Below are 18,171 nucleotides of genomic sequence, written 5' to 3'. Positions count from 1 at the left end.
AGGACAAAAACACCCTCCACCATCCCGAAAATTAAAGGATACAAATTTCAAACACACACACGTTTGAAAATTTAAAACAATGTTCTTTATCACAAAATGCAAAATAAACAAAGCACTCTTTTTGTATGGCAAAGAGCACTCTTCCCAAAACAACCAGGTAGTCTGTACAATTACCCTTAAGCAGTCCTTAAGTATTCACTAGCAGCTGTGAAGAAACTTCACACCCCTTATTCTTCCAACGAAGTGAGACACACACACATGTTGCTCTGCTTTGTCTTCCAAGGCGTGAAAAAGCAACCAAGTCCAGAAGACACAGGATTCCTGACGAACTCCGATCAGATATTCTTCCACAATGGCCAAACCCACATGCTGCTATTTATAGCAGCAGCCCTAATTACTGGAGCCCCACCCAAACACAGGTGGCCTCACTTATTTCCTGTAATATGTTCTTGCTTGGTCTCTTCAACACATAATTCTGCGCTGGCGTGGGTCCAAAACGTCATCATCTGAATCAAAGGAAGATAAGGGAGATTGACTGCCCTGGCTGTGTGCCAAGCCCTCTGCTGAGTCAATCCCACCTTCTTCTTCGTCCGAGGAAACTAAACTCTGAACTGACTCTGTCAGCAATAACACAGGCCTGTGACATGTTGAAGTTTCCCCTGCATCCACCTCCCCATTCCCTGGGGCAGGAGCTGGGCCAGAGCCAACCACAACAGTTTCTAACATCAGCTGGTCATTAAATTGCCTACCAACATAAGTCTGTAATGTTACCTGGTTCTTGACACAATCTAAAGAAACATGCTTGGTGCTCTTAATTTCTGGAACTATTAAGGAAAATAGAACGTTGAACCCCTCTGTGTCAGCCAGGAAGAAAATATCTGGTACTCAGGGCAGGTAATATTTCTATCATCTTCCATCATAAAAATGCAAAGAACACTCCCAAAAACGTTTTTACATAATTGCTCAATTTCAACAAAAATAAATATCCAACAACTTCTTATGCTGAAGGTCAGAAATACATTCCATATTTTTCTTTCTAGTGCCCATCTAATAACATTACATATTTGCCTTTAAAAAATCAGGCATGGTATTTAATTTAATCAATTTAAATAGTCAATTTCTCAGCTGGACTTACATTGGGAGACAAGATATGAAATTCCAGCCTTCTCTACACTCAGCATTTGGGTCTCATGTGGATTTTCTTGCGGGAGATAAGGGTGGAATGTTTCTTGAAGCACCGTCCACACTCGGGGCACTAAAATGTTTTCTCCCTTTTGTGTATATGGACATGTTTTATAAAGTTAACCCCAGTACAGTAGTACCTCTAGATACGAGCTGCTCTACATGCGAGTATTTCAAGATACGAGCCACGAGGGGAGAGACATTTCTGTTCTAGTCCCAAGCTCAAATTCGGGATACGAGCCGAGCGTCCACTAGGTGGCGCAAGAATCCTTGCTTTTGGATATCTCGGAGGGGAAAAACAACTTGTTCCAGATATGAGTTGCCTCGAGATACAAGCTCCCTTATGGAACGAATTATGCTCGTATCTAGGGGTACTACTGTACTAAAAAAATTTCCCACGGTCTGGACCAGCGATGGTATTCTTCCGGTTCATGCCAGTTTATGTGAACTGGTAGTGGCAGTGGCAAAGTCTGCCTACCAGCCAAGACATCATCAGAGACGCTCTGGACATGTGCAGAAGTGGCGCGAGCAAATGCTCACATTTCTGAATCGATAGTGAAGGTAACTGAATACCACTAGTGGTCTGAACACCCATACAGTTTCCCTCCTGTATGAGTCCTCAGGTGTTTCACCAGGTTGGAATTCTGAGTGAAACCTTTCCCACAGTCAGGGCATTCAAAGGGTTTCTCTCCTGTATGAGTCCTATGGTGTTTCACCAGGTTGGAATTGTTACTGAAGCTTTTACTGCAATCAGGACATTCAAAGGGCTTCGCTCCTGTGTGAATCCACTGATGTTGAACCAGGCCGGAATTATGACTGAAACCTTTCCCACAGTCAGGACATTCAAAGGGTTTCTCTGCTGTATGAGTCCTCAGGTGTTCGATCAGGCTGTAATTATGATTGAAATTTTTCCCACAGTAAGGACATTCAAAGGGTTTCTCTCCTGTGTGAATCCGCTGATGTTGAACCAGGCTGGACTTATCACTAAAATCTTTCCCACAGATAGGACATTCAAATGATTTCTCTCCTGTGTGAGTCCTCTGGTGTTTCACCAGGTTGGAATTATGACTGAAACCTTTCCCACAGTGAGGACATTCAAAGGGTTTGTCTCCTGTATGAGTCCTTTGGTGTTGAACCAGATTGGAATTCTGACTGAAACCTTTCCCACAGTGAGGACATTCAAAGGGTTTCTCTCCTGTATGAGTCCTTTGGTGGTCAATCAGATTGGAATTGTTACCAAAACTTTTGCCACAATCAGGACATTCAAAGGGTTTCTCTCCAGTGTGAATCCTCTGATGTCGAACCAGGCTTGAATTCTGACTGAAACTTTTCCCACAGTCAGGACATTCAAAGGGTTTATCTCCTGTGTGAGTCCTCTGGTGTCGAACCAGATTAGAATTCTGACTGAAACTTTTCCCACAGTCAAGGCATTCAAAGGGTTTCTCTCCTGTGTGAATCCTCTGATGTAGAACAATACCGGAATTATCACTAAAACCTTTCCCACAATCAGGACATTCAAAGTGTTTCTCTCCTGTGTGAATTCTCCGGTGTTGAACCAGGTTGGAATTCTGACTGAAACATTTCCTACAATCAGGACATTCAAAGGGTTTCTCTAATGTATGAATCCTTTGGTGTTTTATCAAGTTGGAATTCTCAGTGAAACTTTTCCCACAGTCAAGACATTCAAAGGGTTTCTCTCCTGTGTGAGTCCTCTGGTGTCTAACCAGCCTGGATTTGTGACTGAAACATTTCCCACAATCAGGACATTCAAAGAGTTTCTCCCTCATATGAGTCCTCTGGTGTTGAACCAGACTGGAATTCTGAGTGAAACTTTTCCTACAATCTGAATATTCCCGTGTGAATCCTTTGGTGGCCAGTGAGGTTTGAATTTTGACTGAAACTTTTCTCATTGCAGGACCTTCAAAGGGTTTATCTCTGGTGTGTCACCAGGTTGTAATTTTTACTGAAACATTTCTCACAATCAGGACATTCAAACGGTTTCTCCTTGCTGTGATTCCACGTTGCCATGCTAGGTAAAGCATTTACCGCATTGGGAGCACTTGTAGGGCTTCTCTCTTCTATGGATCCCTCGAAGAACCACAAAAGAGTTGTGCTCTTACTGCCATCCTCTTTGTCTGTAAGATTCAAATAAAAGTGTATCTTTAATTGGGCATAAAATGGTTGCAGAACATGAGATTAAAAAAAGAAAAAAGTTTGCATTCCATGAAAAAGCAACATGCTACAATCCCCAAAGAAGCTCTTATATTAATGATTTATTTCACATAGGGAAGACGACCAGATCAAAGTTCGAATATCCATTCAACGATGAAATTTACTTGTTGACTGGGTCAATAACAAAATCTTAGCAGTGTAAAAGGTCATTTTCAAATACAGTCAAGTAAAAAAGAAAGTACATCCTCTTTGATTTCTATGGTTTTACTTATCAGGCTATCGTAAATATCACAACAGAACAGAATATAACATCAGAATTGGAAGGGACCTTGCAGGTCTTTTAATCCAACCCCTGTTCAAGCAGGAGACCTTATACCCGTGATGGAGTACAGTGGTACCTCGTGATACAAACCCCTCGGGATACGATCCCGGGGTTCGGAAATTTTTTGCCTTTTCTTACGAACTTTTTTCGGCTTACGAACCCACCGCAGATCACAAAATGGCGCTCCGCTGGGCACCGCCGCCCGGCTGTCACCTTTTAAAACAGCTGGGGGGCTTCTCGGCGTTCTACTAAACCCAAACCCGAACCCGAACTTTTCGGGTTCAGGAGGATGCCGAGAAGCGCCGCCGCCTGGCTGTGACCTTCTGAAACAACCGGGGGATTTCTCGGTGTTCTCCTGAACGCCAAACCCGGAAGTTCAGGTTCGGGTTCCGGAGCCCGCCGAGAAGCACCCGGCTGTTTCAGAAGGTTATAGCCAGGCGCCGCCACTCGGCGGAGCGCCGTTTTTGGCCGATCTGGAGGCTGGAAAGGAGGTGGGGAATCCCAATAGGGAATTCCATGGGCGGAGCTTTGACGTCACGAAGCCCCCCGGCTGTTTTAAAAGGTAACAGCCAGGCCGCGGCGCCCAGCAGAGCGCCATTTTACTTTTTTTTTTTTTTTTGCACGCATTAATCGCTTTTACATTGTTTCCTATGGGAAACAATGTTTCGTCTTATGAACTTTTCGCCTTACGAATCTACTTCCGGAACCAATTAAGTTCGTAAGACGAGGTATTACTGTACTGCTATGGCACACATACCGCAGGTTGCACACAAGTAATATCTGTGGGCTTGCGAGGCGTTGCCCTACGTCAACTCCAGTGTAAACATGCATGCTGCCCAGCTGATTTTGGGGCTTCGAGAGGGCGAGTGGAAAACATTCTTTTGCAAACCACCTAAAGCCTAGGCAGTGCAAAAAATGGTCCAGCGAGCCTACCATAAGTCCAGAGGCTTCGGTGAGGCCTACGTGCCCTTTTGGCACCCAAGCAAAAAAAGGTTTGCCATCACTGCCCTATACCATTTGAGACAAGTGCCTGCTTTATCTCTTCTGAAAATCCTCCAGTGATGGAGCACAACAACTTCTGAACACAAGCCGTTCTGCTGGTTACTTGTTCCCACCATTAGGAAATTTCTCACTGCTTCCACAGTATAAAGAGGCCAAATAGCAGCCAAGTACGGCTATTAAAATGCTCTTGATCAAATCTATCATCAGTATGTTTGTTTTTATGTGCTGTAAGCTACCCCGAGTCCTGGGAAAGGGGTGGCCTATAAGTCCAACCAACAAACCAACAAGTGTGACTATATCTTATAAAAGCGGAAGTTATAGGAGTGATCCTGGTCTCCGGCCTGAGATGTATGTCAACACAATGCTAAAAATTAAAGATATCAGCAATGACCTTAGAAAAGTAATTGTTGCTCCACATCCATTTGGGAAGGTTTTAAAGGTCATTTCCAAACAATTTAAAACCTATCATTCTAAAGTGAGGAAGATTATTCACAACTGGGAGACCATTTCAGACAGTTGGCAATCTTCCTAAGAATGGACAATCAAGAAAATTCACCCCAAGGCCAGATGATACAATGGCCAGAGAAATTGCTAAAAAAAAAGTTATATCTCAGCACTCTACAGATTTCAGTTTAGTATGTTAATTATTAAGATTTATGGCAGTGCAATTAGAAAAAGACTGAACAAGTATGGTTCATTTGGAAAGGTCGCCAGGAGAAACCCTCTTCTCTCTAAAATGGTCATAGCAGCATGGCTGAGGTTTGCAAAGTTGCATGACTTCTGGAACATTATCTTTTGCACAGACCAGACCAAAGTTGAGATATTTAGCTGTAATGCACAGTGACACCTTTGACAAAAACCTAACACATCATATCAGCACAAGCATCTCATACAAACAGTCAAGCACGGTGGTGGAGGGCTGATGATTTGTTTTGCAGCTGCAGGACCGGGACCTTACACTCTTTAAGTTGACCATGTACCCCTCTGTATGCCAAAGTATTCTAGAGTCAAATGTGAGGCCATCTGTCCACTAGCTAAAGCTTGGCTGACATACAATTATGCAACAAGACAATGGTCGCAAAACACAGCAGTGTTTTTAAAAACAGTGAGCCAAAATTCCTCCACAATGCTGCAAGATACCGATAATATAATACAGAAAAGAATTACAGTGATCCCCCGATTATTGCGAGGGTTCCGTTCCAGGACCCCTCGCAATGATCGGTTTTTCGCGAAGTAGCGCTGCGGAAGTAAAAACACCATCTGCGCATGCGCGATCTTTTTTTTGTTTTTTTTAAAGGCCGCGCATGCGCAGACGGTGGGGCGACGGCAGTTCGGAGGCTGGCAATGGTTATTTTTCATGCCGGCCACCCCCTCCAGTCCAATTTTAACCTGGTTTTTTTGTGCTCTCAAGTTGCTAGCTCTCAGTGAGGACACTTGTCACTTATGATTTCCCATTCCAATTTGAACCTGGGTTTTTTTGCCCTCTCAAGCTGCTAGCTCTCAGTGAGAACACTTGTCACTTATGATTTCCCATTCAGATTTGAACCTGGGTTTTTTTGCCCTCTCAAGCTGCTAGCTCTCAGTGAGAACACTTGTCACTTATGATTTCCCATTCCAATTTGAACCTGGGTTTTTTTGCCCTCTCAAGCTGCTAGCTCTCAGTGAGAACACTTGTCACTTATGATTTCCCATTCCGATTTGAACCTGGGTTTTTTTTGCCCTCTCAAGCTGCTAGCTCTCAGTGAGAACACTTGTCACTTATGATTTCCCATTCCAATTTGAACCTGGTTTTTTTTGCCCTCTCAAGCTGCTAGCTCTCAGTGAGAACACTTGTCACTTATGATTTCCCATTCAGATTTGAACCTGGGTTTTTTTGCCCTCTCAAGCTGCTAGCTCTCAGTGAGAACACTTGTCACTTATGATTTCCCATTCAGATTTGAACCTGGGGTTTTTTTGCCCTCTCAAGCTGCTAGCTCTCAGTGAGAACACTTGTCACTTATTATTTCCCATTCAGATTTGAACCTGGTTTTTTTTTGCCCTCTCAAGCTGCTAGCTCTCAGTGAGAACACTTGTCACTTATGATTTCCCATTCAGATTTGAACCTGGGTTTTTTTTGCCCTCTCAAGCTGCTAGCTCTGTGAGAACACTTGTCACTTATGATTTCCCATTCCAATTTGAACCTGGTTTTTTTTTGCCCTCTCAAGCTGCTAGCTCTCAGTGAGAACACTTGTCACTTATTATTTCCCATTCAGATTTGAACCTGGTTTTTTTTGCCCTCTCAAGCTGCTAGCTCTCAGTGAGAACAATTGTCACTTATGATTTCCCATTCAGATTTGAACCTGGGTTTTTTTGCCCTCTCAAGCTGCTAGCTCTGTGAGAACACTTGTCACTTATGATTTCCCATTCCAATTTGAACCAGGTTTTTTGGCCCTCCCAAGTTGCTAGCTCTCAGTGAGGACACTTTCCACACTTCTGATATCCCAGTCCAATTTGAACCAGGTTTTTTGGCCCTCATGTCCTCCTTCCATCCCTCCCTCCCTCCTTCCTTTCGTAAAAAGCACCTAAACAATGACAGAAAAAAAAACCCCAGCCCTCACCTGTGTTTGAATTTCATTCATTCACTCAGTCATTCATTCATTCTTCTCTATGCCACTCAGTCCCAACACTTTCAACCCACAAATTACCATTTCCCATCCCCTTAATGTACTGTACAGTACCTCTACCTGTACCTGTACTGTACACATTGAATAACACACTTAGTCATCCTGATAGAAACAATAACAATATTTATTTACATTTTTACATTTTTTGGGGGGGGTTAGCATAACTAGGATAAATCGGGATCTTCTTCTATCACCATGTCTACAATGGATGCTGCAGGTGATGGTGTGGCAGACCTCTTGGTTTTCGTGACAAACATAGTTATGGGCAGTTGTTGGTGCGTTTTCTTTTGCTGGCTAACATGGCTCTGTATGGTGCAATGGTGTTGTCAAGGGAGACCTTAAAGTGTATAGAGCGAGTCATGTTGGGATCCCAAAGTTCCGCCATGCGTTGCAGATGTGCAGCAGTTCTGTTCATTTCTGCAAGCCGCTCAAGCGTTAGGCCAACATCTTCTTCTTCCTCAGATTCTTCAGCTCCCTCTACCTCCTCTTCTTCACTCGCTGACCTGGTCAGCTCCTCCAGATCTTTGTCTGTCAGCGGTAGGCCATGCTCATCAAGCAAACCATTGACTTCCTCTGGTGTCATGTCAACGAAGCCTTCTCCACCCAGTGCCTGTGCCAGCTTCACAGAGTTCTGGACTGCAGCATCTTGAATTTCTTCGGGAGCAAATCCCCTGTGATAATTCACCACTTCTGGCCACAATTTCCTCCAGCAGGCATTCATTGTCTGTGACTTCATATCCATTAAGGCACTCTGAATGTTCTTCAGACAAGATGCAATTGTGTACTGACGCCAGTAGGCCTTCAATGTGAAGTTTTGATCAGCATCCATTGCTTCCACGATGCTTCCAAGAGAATTGCGCGTGTACAGTGCCTTAAATGCGCGGATAATACCTTGATCCATCGGCTGGATAAGCGATGTGGTGTTTGGTGGCAAGAATTCGACTTGCACCCCATCATGTTCATGTGCCAGGTCATCATGGCCTCCAGCATTGTCCATTAGGAGAAGCACTTTGAAATTGAGTCCTTTGGCAGCCAAATAATCCTTCACCTGTGGGATGAAGCACTGATGAAACCAGTCCCGCATGAGGGGTTTTGTAATCCATGCTTTAGGATTATGCATCCAGTACACTGGCAATGCATTCTTATTTCTGTTCTTGAGGGCTCTTGGATTTCGTGACTTATAAATTAGCCCTGGCTTCATCAAAAAGCCTGCTGCATTCCCACACATGATCAAAGTCACCCGATCTTTCATGGCCTTAAAGCCAGGGGCTTTGGCTTCATCTTGCATCAAGAAAGTCCGTGAAGGCATCCTCTTCCAGAACAGGCCTGTTTCGTCCATGTTGAACACCTGTTCTGGACGGTAGCCCCCTTCTGCAATTAGATCTTTAAATATGCGCCGGACAAAGTTTTCAGCTGCACCTGTATCTGCTGAGGCAGCTTCTCCATGCAATGACACACTCTTCAGGCCATAGCGCCGTTGAAATCTGTCAAACCACCCTTTGCTTGCTGTGAATGTGGCTGGGGCTGAAGAAGCAGAAGATGTTGATGGCTGGGGGTCATCAGAGTCAACAACACCTTCATCTACAGAGAATGACAGGAAAGGGAGAGAGAAGTGACTTGAATGAAAGCATACAGTCCTTCCATCCCTCCCTCCTTCCATCCTTCCCTTCTCTCCCTCCCTCCTTCCTTCCTTCCTTCCATCCCTCCCTCCCTCCTTCCTTAAAAAACACTTAAATACAGTATGTAATGACAGAATAAAAAACCCCAGCCCTTACCTGCGTTTCCCTCATCTGCATCGCCTCCAATCTTCTCCTTGATTGTCAGCATCTTCCGGGTCTTTTTAGCATCGCCGGCTCCACTCCGGGTGCAACGTTTAGGTGCCATCTTCCACGAAGTCTTCACAAAGAGCTCCACGAAACAGATCCAAGGAACAGATCCAAGACACAGATGCAAGACACGCAAGTTCCAAGAAACGGCTGCAAAAGTTGCAAAAGTTTCAAAGCAAAGCAAAGCTGAGCAAACAACACTGATTGGCCGAGATTTCTGTCCATCAGCAATGACAACGGTGATTGGCTGAAATTTTGCTGTATCACCATTGCCGGGCAAACTTATTGCAATGGCAAAGCTGATTGGCCGAGATTTCGGCCAACCAGCAATGCTACACGTCAGTTTGGTGATGACGCGTGACGTCATCGGGCAGGAAAAACCACGCAAGTATTTTTAATTTTTTTTTTTTGAAAATTCGCGATATAGCCTGTATAGCGTTTCGCAACGATCGAGATGGTATCAATTGCTGAAAAATCGCGATTTAGCCCGTTCGCAATGATCGGGATTGCGATACCCGGGGGATCACTGTACTTCTAGTTGTTGCTGCTAAAGGTGGTTCTACAAATTATTAAATCGTATGACTTCTTCATTTTGAGTTTTTATCAAATGATGATTGGATGTAATATGTCATGTCTTGTTGTTCATCTGCGGTTGTATTTACTGACTTTTAAGAACTTCTAAGGCCCAATTTATTTTTACTATGTCCCGATATGTAAAATCATAAAAGTCAAGGAGAGCATATTTCTTTTTCATATGACTGTTTTATGTGGACACTCTGTGGATAGATTATATGTTTGCAGATATGTACATTCAGAGAAAAATAAAAATACACACACCTACAATATGGAGAAAATCCATGTCTTTCAAGCATGAAAAACAACTCAAACTGGTTAGTCAAACTTTCTGTGCTAAAGTTAATCTGGAATCTGATCAATTTGATGATTGCTTATATGCTTCAGATGTTTTTTATTCTCTTTTACATGCTGTAAGCAGTCCCAAGTCCTCAGAGAGGGGTGGCATATAAATCCAATCAATCAATCAATCAATCAATCAATCAATCAATCAATGGCAAGGCTGAAGTTCAACAGGATTCTGAGGCCATGGAAACTTTCACAGGAAACAGCTAGTCTGTGGGTTAGACATGTGACCAAAACCACAGAAAGCATGCTTGACTATTTTTATAATTCTATAAAAAATCTATAATTCTCTTTTTATAATTTTAAAATTCTCATATTTCTATATCTTATGTCCTGTGCCAGTTGCCTCTTACTGTACATAATGAACAGAAAGCAAAACATTTATAAATATCTACCTTGCACCACATTCTGGGATACTTCTTGTTAGGAGGGACCCATCTTTATTCGGATAAGTAAAAGCATTGGCTTATCAACAGGCACATTTGGACTCTTGTCTTTTATTGAGCCACATCTGTCAATTTGCCATCTCCCCTCCTCCCGAATTCCACCCCTGCTTTTTCCACATATTATTCCTTATTTTTAATGTTAGGTATTAATTTTGTGGGAAACCCCCCCCCCCAGAAGAATGAAATATTTTGGAGGATTTCAAAAGAGGAAGAATGTTATATTTCCCCAAAGGAGAAATATTCCCACCAAAAGATATTTGCAGTCACCAGTTTCACTGCGTGCAGCACCAGCGGGCTTAAATTTTGGGAGGGAAAGAACCCGCAGCAGCAGCAGCTGACACGCTTCAGCCCAGTTGCTTCTCTGCTTCCAGGCCGTTGGAGGAAACACAAACCGCCCGACTTGCTCCCGGACTCTCCTCCCACCTGCCCTCAACTCACCTTCCAACTGCTGCTTCGATCCTTGGAAGAGCACAAAAACCGCTCTGCACGCCACTTTCCTCCAATGGGCGACCCGGAAGAGGAAATTCCTCTGCGCTTCTCCTTTCTTATCCTTTCTAGCATTGCAATACTCTATGGTTTAAAAACGGCTTTTTTTTAAATTCAAGGGCTGATGGCACTAAAGATGTTGCCTGACCGCCATCTAGCGACAGAAGGTGGAAAAACACCTTTTTCCAGGCTCCACCAATGGCATTTGGAAGGTGTCTTCGCTGATTAAATGGCGGCAGGTCGTTTTCTACTCCCTGCAATTGAGCCAAGTGAAATAGCGAAATTTGACACAGCTTCGTTTCTGGCGCCTCCGGTCAGTCTTGATATCTGGCCTTGCAGTTTCCTTCATTACTACTCCTATTAGTCTCCTCATCGTTCCTATCACCCATCTCATTCCAGTTATGACTAACTGGTTCCTTGTATCCTTAGGATTTATATTGTTTCCTGATTATTTGTACCCGATGACAATCATTAAATGGTGTACTTCATGATCCTTGACGAATGTATCTTGTCTCTTTATGTATAGTGAGAGCATGTGCATCAAATACAAATTCCTTGTGTGTCTAATCAACTTGGCTAATAAATAATTCTGTTCTGTTCTATTCTATTCCTTGGAAGGGGGTTTTGGAAGGGGGTTTCCCTCCCTTTCCTCCTTCCTCAGCCTGAGAGGACTGGCCAAAGTTGAACAGATGGTTTTGCCCTTCAGGTGGGACTGGAACTGAGCGTTTCTCTGTCTCTAACTTGGTGCCTTCCACCACTATACAAAATGGCTTCCTCCATTGCTGCTCCCACAACAAATTCAAGGCTGCAGCTTTCAAGATCAACCAACTAGGATACAGCTGGAAGGGAAGGAGACCATTGGGGTGGGGGGAGAGCATTGCATTATGGGTGTGGGCAGCCACCCTTTTGGCACCCGAGCCAAAAAAAGGTTTGCCATCACTGGACTAGACATACCCAATTCCTGTAACCATTCTATTTTAGCTTCCAGCCCCCTAAACATCTTTGTTACTCTTCTCTGCCTGCTTTCCAATGTCTCAATATCTTTTTGCATTGTGCAGACTAGAATTGCATGGAGTAGTCCAAGAGTGCTCTTACTAGGACTTTGTAAAACAGTACTATAACTTCAAATGATGTTAATTCTATCCCTCTACTGGGATCAGCTTTGGGGAGTTCCGGGCTAAAATGCAACCAAAGGAGAACATGTTGAATAGGATGTCATATTAGTCATAAGACCACCTAACCATGCCCACCAAGCCACAACCACTGAGTTACATGACCATCTAGCTATGCTCACCCAGGCAGTCCAGCCCCCCCAACAGTATGAGGGACTATAAATTGGCCCTGTTTAAAAAGTTTGAGGACATCTGGTTTAATCTGCTGTGGAGGGGGGACAATTGGGGCGCTGCGGGCCAACACCAAAGTCCTCCAACTGAGTTCCTGCTAGAGAGGCTTAACTATAGGACTCCCACGAAAAGACAAGGGATGGAAATTAAGCCCTGGGATTTTCATATTGTGCCGAGGAAACAAGTCAATTCCCTATTTTTAGGGTAGAATTGACTGTATCATCAAATATATCTGTAAGTCCTGTAGAGAGATTATACACATATACTGTATATATGTGGGGCTACCTTTGAAAAGTGTTTGGAAACTTCAGATCATGCAGAATGCAGCTGCGAGAGCAATCATGGGCTTTCCCAAATATGACCAACACTCCGCAGTCTGCATTGGTTGCCGATCAGTTTCCGGTCACAATTCAAAGTGTTGGTTATGACCTATAAAGCCCTTCATGGCTTTGGACTAGACTACCTCCGGGACCGCCTTCTGCCGCACGAATCCCAGCGACCAGTTAGGTCCCACAGAGTTGGCCTTCTCTGGGTTCCGTCGACTAAACAATGTCATTTGGCGGGACCCAGGGGAAGAGCCTTCTCTGTGGCGGCCCCGACCCTTTGGAACCAACTTCCCCCAGATATCAGAGTTGCCCCCACCCTCCTAGCCTTTTGCAAGCTCCTTAAAACCCACCTCTGTCATCAGACATGGGGGAATTAATACTTTCCCTCCCCCTAGGCTTATAAAATTTATGTATGGTATGCTAGTATGTATTATTGGTTTCTAAATTGGGGTTTTAAATTAACTTAAACATTAGATTTGTTTACATTGTATTATTATTGCTGTGAGCCGCCCCGAGTCTGCGGAGAGGGGCGGCATACAAATCTGATTAATAAATAAATAAAATAAATACATCCCAGGATAATAACAGGTTCTGTGGGCATGGCTAGATGGACAATGGGTACAAACTAAACAAAGAGAGAAGCAACTTAGGGCTGATTTTTTCCCCCCTTAGAGCAATTAATCAATGAAAGAGCATGGTTCCAGGAGTTGTAAATGCCCCAACACTGGATTTTTTAAAGGAGTTGGATGATCATTTCTCTGAAATAGTGTAGGGTTACTTACCTAAGCAAAGGTTGGACTGGAGCACCTTTAAGATCCCTTCCAACTCTTTTTATTACTATGACAGTATGCTAAGTTCTACATTCCAAAGAAGAATCATTCTGAAAAGCAATCTTTCCTGACAGGAACTTTCCTTCACCTGTGAAAATAGTAGGCCCATTTTTTCCTAAGTTATAAACGATTAATCAATTGTAAAGCTACAGAAATAGTTAAAATAAGAAGAGAATCTTTGAGAAGATGAAAAGTAGTTTCTCCTACAAAATCTTCCGATGCTATTTTAAAAAGACAGAGCTGTCTGAGACACAAATTCAGATTTAGATTTAGAAATAAGAAAAAAGATTTTAAGAAAATAGAGTATGTAAATTTATATGGTTTAAAATAAACATTCCTAGTTTTTCCATTGTAACTAAGTAAGACTATTTTAACAAAGACTATTTTGCCTTGTTGCAAAACTTCCTACTGTTTGAGTTGAGAATTACAGTGATACCTCATCTTACGAACTTAATTGGTTCCGGGACGAGGTTTCTAAGGTGAAAAGTTTGTAAGATGAAACAATGTTTCCCATAGGAATCAATGGAAAAGCGATTAGTGCGTGCAAGCCTAAAACTCACCCCTTTTGCTAGCCGAAGCGCCCGTTTTTGTGCTGCTGGGATTCCCCTGAGGCTCCCCTCCATGGGAAACCCCACCTCTGGACTTCTGTGTTTTTGTGATGCTGCAGGGGAATCCCAGCAGCGCAAAAACGGGTGCTTCGCTGGCAACTTAAGCCCTCAAAACCCCACCTCCAGACTTCCGTGTTTTTGTGATGTTGCGATTTTGCTGAGGCTCCCCTTGCTGGGAAACCCCACCTCCGGACTTCCGTTGCCAGCGAAGCGCCCGTTTTTGCGCTGCTGGGATTCCCCTGCAGCATCGCAAAAACACGGAAGTTCGGAAGAGGGTTTCCCATGGAGGGGAGCCTCAGGAGAATCCCAGCAGCAGAAAAATGGGCGCTTCGCTGGCAACAGAAATCCGGAAGCTGGGCATCCCAGTGGCGGCAGCTTGGGTTTGTAAGGTGAAAATAGTTTGGAAGAAGAGGCAAAAAAAAATTAAACCCCGGGTTTGTATCTCAAAAAGTTTGTATGACGAGGGGTGTGTAAGACAAGGTATCACTGTATTTTAAAACTACTGGGAAAGGAGAATTCTCTTTACCCGTATCATATAAAGATATGGTAAAAATCTTTCTTCCCAATCATCTATCATTAATTGTTTTAGTCATTTGGAATCAAATTTAGGTGACTCCAAACATGCAACTTTTCTGAGTATCATTATTTCTGCCAGGAGCTCTACATTCTTTCTTAAAATGTTCCTGCTTTCTACTGCTGTAAAACTTTTCTTGGGGCACTGCCCACACTTGAGGCACTAATTTTTTTCCCTTTTGGGTATAAGGACATAATCTATAAAGTTAACCCTAGTCCTGAGAATTTTCCCACAGTCCGAAACAGTGGTGGTATTCTGCTGGTTTGCCCGTGTTCAGGTGAACCGGTAGTGGAAGCGGAAGGCTCTGCCTAACTGCTCGGACATCATCATATGTGCAGAAGTGGAGCACGGGAATGTTCACATTTCCAAACCAATAGTGAAGGTAACCAAAGACCACTACTGGTCTAGACACTCATACAGTTTCCCTCCTGTGTGAGTCCTCTGGTGTTTAACCAGACTGGAATTCTGACTGAAACTTTTCCCACAATCTGGACATTCAAAAGGTTTCTCTCCTGTATGAATCCTCTGATGTTGAACCAGGCTAGAATTTTGACTGAAACTTTTCCCACAGTCTGGACATTCAAAGGGTTTCTCTCTTGTATGAGTCCTCTGGTGTTTCATCAGGTTGGAATTGTTACTGAAACTTTTACCACAATCAGCACATTCAAATGGTTTCTCTCCTGTGTGAATCCTCTGGTGTTGAACCAGACTTGAATTCTGACTGAAACCTTTCCCACAGTCAGGACATTCAAAGGGTTTTTCTCCTGTATGAGTCCTCTGGTGTTGAATAAGGCTGGAATTATGACTAAAACGTTTCCCACAATGACATTCAAAGGGCTTCTCTCCTGTGTGAATTCTCTGATGTTGAACCATGCTGGATTTCTGACTGAAACTTTTCCCACAATCAGGACATTCAAAGGGTTTCTCTCCTGTGTGAGTCCTCTGGTGTTGAACCAGGCTTGAATTTTGAGTGAAACCTTTGCCACAATCAGGGCATTCAAATGGTTTCTCTCCTGTGTGAGTCCTCAGATGTTTAATCAGACTAGAATTCTGATTGAAGTATTTCCCACAATCAGGACATTCCAAGGGTTTCTCTCTTGTGTGAATCCTCCTGTGTTGAAACAGGCTAGAATTCTGACCGAAACCTTTCCAATCTGGAAACTCATACAGTTTCCCTCCTGTATGAATTCTCTGGTGTTTAACCAGGCTTGAATTCTGACTGAAACATTTCCCACAATCAGGACATTTAAAGGGTTTTACTCCTGTGTGAATCCTCTGGTGTTGAAGCAGACTGGAATTCTGACTGAAATTTTTCCCACAATCAAGACATTCAAAAGGTTTCTCTCCTGTGTGACACCTTTGATGGCCAATGAGGTTGGAATTTTGACTGAAACTTTTCCCACAATCAGGACACTCAAAAGGTTTCTCACCTGTGTGACACCTCTGGTGGCCAATGAGGTTGGAATTCCGACTGAAACGTTTCCCACAGTCAGGACATTTAAAGGGTTTCTCACCTGTGTGAGTCCTCTGATGGCCAATGAGGTTGGAATTTTGACTGAAACTTTTCCCACAGTCACAACATTTAAAGGGTTTCTCTCCTGTATGAGTCCTCTGGTGTTGAACCAGGCTGGAATTCTGAATGAAACTTTTTCCACAATCAGGACATTCGAATGGTTTCTCTCCTGTGTGAATCCTCTGATGTGTCACCAGATTGTAATTTTTACTGAAACGTTTCTCACAATCAGGACATTCAAACGGTTTCTGCTTGGTGTGATTCCCGGTTGCCATCCTCTATGGATCCTTCCAAGAACCACAACAGAGTTGTTCTCTCATTTCCATCCTCTTTGTCTGTAAGAGTCAAATAAAAGTGTATCTTTAATTGGGCATTAAATGGTTGCAGGAGCTGAGAAAAAAAAGTTTCTGTTACAATGAAATAGCAAACATGCCACAATGTTCCAATAAGCTCTTACATTAATAATGATTCATTTGACACATAAAAGATTTCCAAGATCCAAGATCAGAAACAAACTTCCCATTGGTCCATTTTTTGCCGTCTCCAGGGTTCAGGAAAGACTCCTGAATTCTGGGGACAGCAAAAACTGTCACGGATTGTAAAAGTCCTTTTGAACTTTACACCGCGGAGGTGATGGGCTTAAGAGATCCAAGCATTTTGCTAATCAAAACAAGCTTTCTTTTATTATGAAAAGTAAAATTAAACATTGTCTGGATAGACAACAAAAGCTCACATCATGGAGTCTTAAAGGCAGAGAGCAAGAAGGCGGAAATGACAAGCAGGATATTACATAAAATATGGGAGGTGATTAATGACAAGGCACACATGTTAACTCTTTAATTACTGAATGTCTCTGAGGCTGGCAATATTCAGCGTGACAAAAACAACCAAATGGGCCAAACAAAAGTTCGGAAATGAACTTTCGGTTGGCCTGTTTTTAATCATCTCCAAGCTTCAGTAGGCTTTCCTTCAGCCTGGGAGAGTGAAAACTGCAGAAAAGAAAGCATAGAAAAACAGATGGGAGCTGACATAGGACAACGCCCTGCGGGCCCGCAGAAATGGCTCCGTGTGCCTCCTGTTCGCCACTGCCTTAGGATATGCCTCCCATCGGACTTTGACAAATATGAGTTTCTCTACAGGGGGAATAGGCTGACAGACGACGCCATAGCTTTATATTCTGTAGCGCAGTGTTTTTCAACCAGTGTGCCGCGGCACACTAGTGTGCCGTGAGACATGGTCAGGTGTGCCGCGAAGCTCAGAGAGAGAAAAAAAACAAGAGAGAGAGAAAGAGAGAGAGAGAAAGAGAAAGAGAGAAAGAAAGAGCAAGAGAGAGAGAAAGCAAGCAAGAGAGAAAGAAAACAAGAGAGAGAGAAAGAAAGAAAGAGAGAGAGAGAGAAAGAAAGCAAGGGAGAGAAAAAGAAAGAGAACGAGAGAGAAAGAAAGCAAGCAAGAGGGAGAAAAAGAACAAGAGAAAGAAAGCAAGAGAGAGAGCAAGAGAGAGAAAGAAAGAAAAAGAAAGAGAGAGAAAGAGGGAGGGAAGGTGGGAGAAAGACAGAGGGAGGTAGGGAGGGAGAGAGAAAGAGAGCAAAAAAGAGGAAGGAAGGGAGAAAGAAAGAGGGATGGAGAGAGAGAGAAAAAAGAGGAAGGGAGAGAAACAGGAAGGGAGAGAGAAATAGAGCGAAAGGGAGAAAAAGAGAGAGAAAATTTTTTTGTCCAAACTTTTTTTAGCGCCCCCACCACCACCACTCAATGTGCCCCATGGTTTTGTAAATGTAAAAAATGTGCTGCGGCTCAAAAAAGGTTGAAAATCATTGCTGTAGCGAGACATCTGGAGAAACCTGGGAACTATGCCATGATGCTTTTCATAGACTACAGACCAGCCTTCGATACCGTTGCGCCTACCATACTTAGTGAAAAGCTGATGGACTTGTGTTTTTCTTCTTCCATCTACGACTGGATC

The 18,171-nt window shown here is 43.3% G+C and overlaps 2 protein-coding genes across 3 annotated transcripts in view; both read right to left on the bottom strand.

Annotated features, from left to right (window-relative positions):
* Nucleotides 1–62: 62 nt before the first annotated feature.
* LOC139159269 (zinc finger protein 850-like) overlaps nt 63–18,171 on the bottom strand; it is a 34,572-nt gene continuing 16,463 nt past the window's right edge. Inside the window, exons 5-6 of the mRNA XM_070736604.1 lie at nt 15,099–16,489; nt 63–3,117 (exon numbers count right to left, since the gene is read on the bottom strand). Coding sequence (XP_070592705.1) covers nt 1,758–3,117; nt 15,099–16,489 — 2,751 coding nt within the window. The 3' untranslated portion in view covers nt 63–1,757. The remainder of the gene's footprint in view (nt 3,118–15,098; nt 16,490–18,171) is intronic.
* On the bottom strand, nt 7,445–12,755 carry LOC139160069 (tigger transposable element-derived protein 1-like). 2 transcript variants are annotated; one of them, XM_070737599.1, is made up of 3 exons: nt 10,779–12,755; nt 9,117–9,317; nt 7,445–8,922 (listed from the first exon to the last, which is right to left on the bottom strand). In XM_070737599.1, exons 2-3 carry the CDS (start codon nt 9,223–9,225, stop codon nt 7,601–7,603), a joined length of 1,431 nt encoding a protein of 476 aa, XP_070593700.1. In that variant the 5' UTR covers nt 9,226–9,317; nt 10,779–12,755; the 3' UTR covers nt 7,445–7,600. The 2 variants fall into 2 exon arrangements, with proteins under 2 accessions (XP_070593700.1, XP_070593699.1); XM_070737598.1 differs by lacking the exon at nt 10,779–12,755 and having other exon boundaries at nt 9,117–10,604.

Source organism: Erythrolamprus reginae, chromosome 2 (assembly GCF_031021105.1).
Source record: "Erythrolamprus reginae isolate rEryReg1 chromosome 2, rEryReg1.hap1, whole genome shotgun sequence".
Classification (NCBI taxonomy): Eukaryota; Metazoa; Chordata; class Lepidosauria; order Squamata; family Dipsadidae; genus Erythrolamprus; species Erythrolamprus reginae.
Note: the sequence above shows the minus strand (reverse complement) of the source record. Positions and strands in the feature narration are given on the sequence as shown.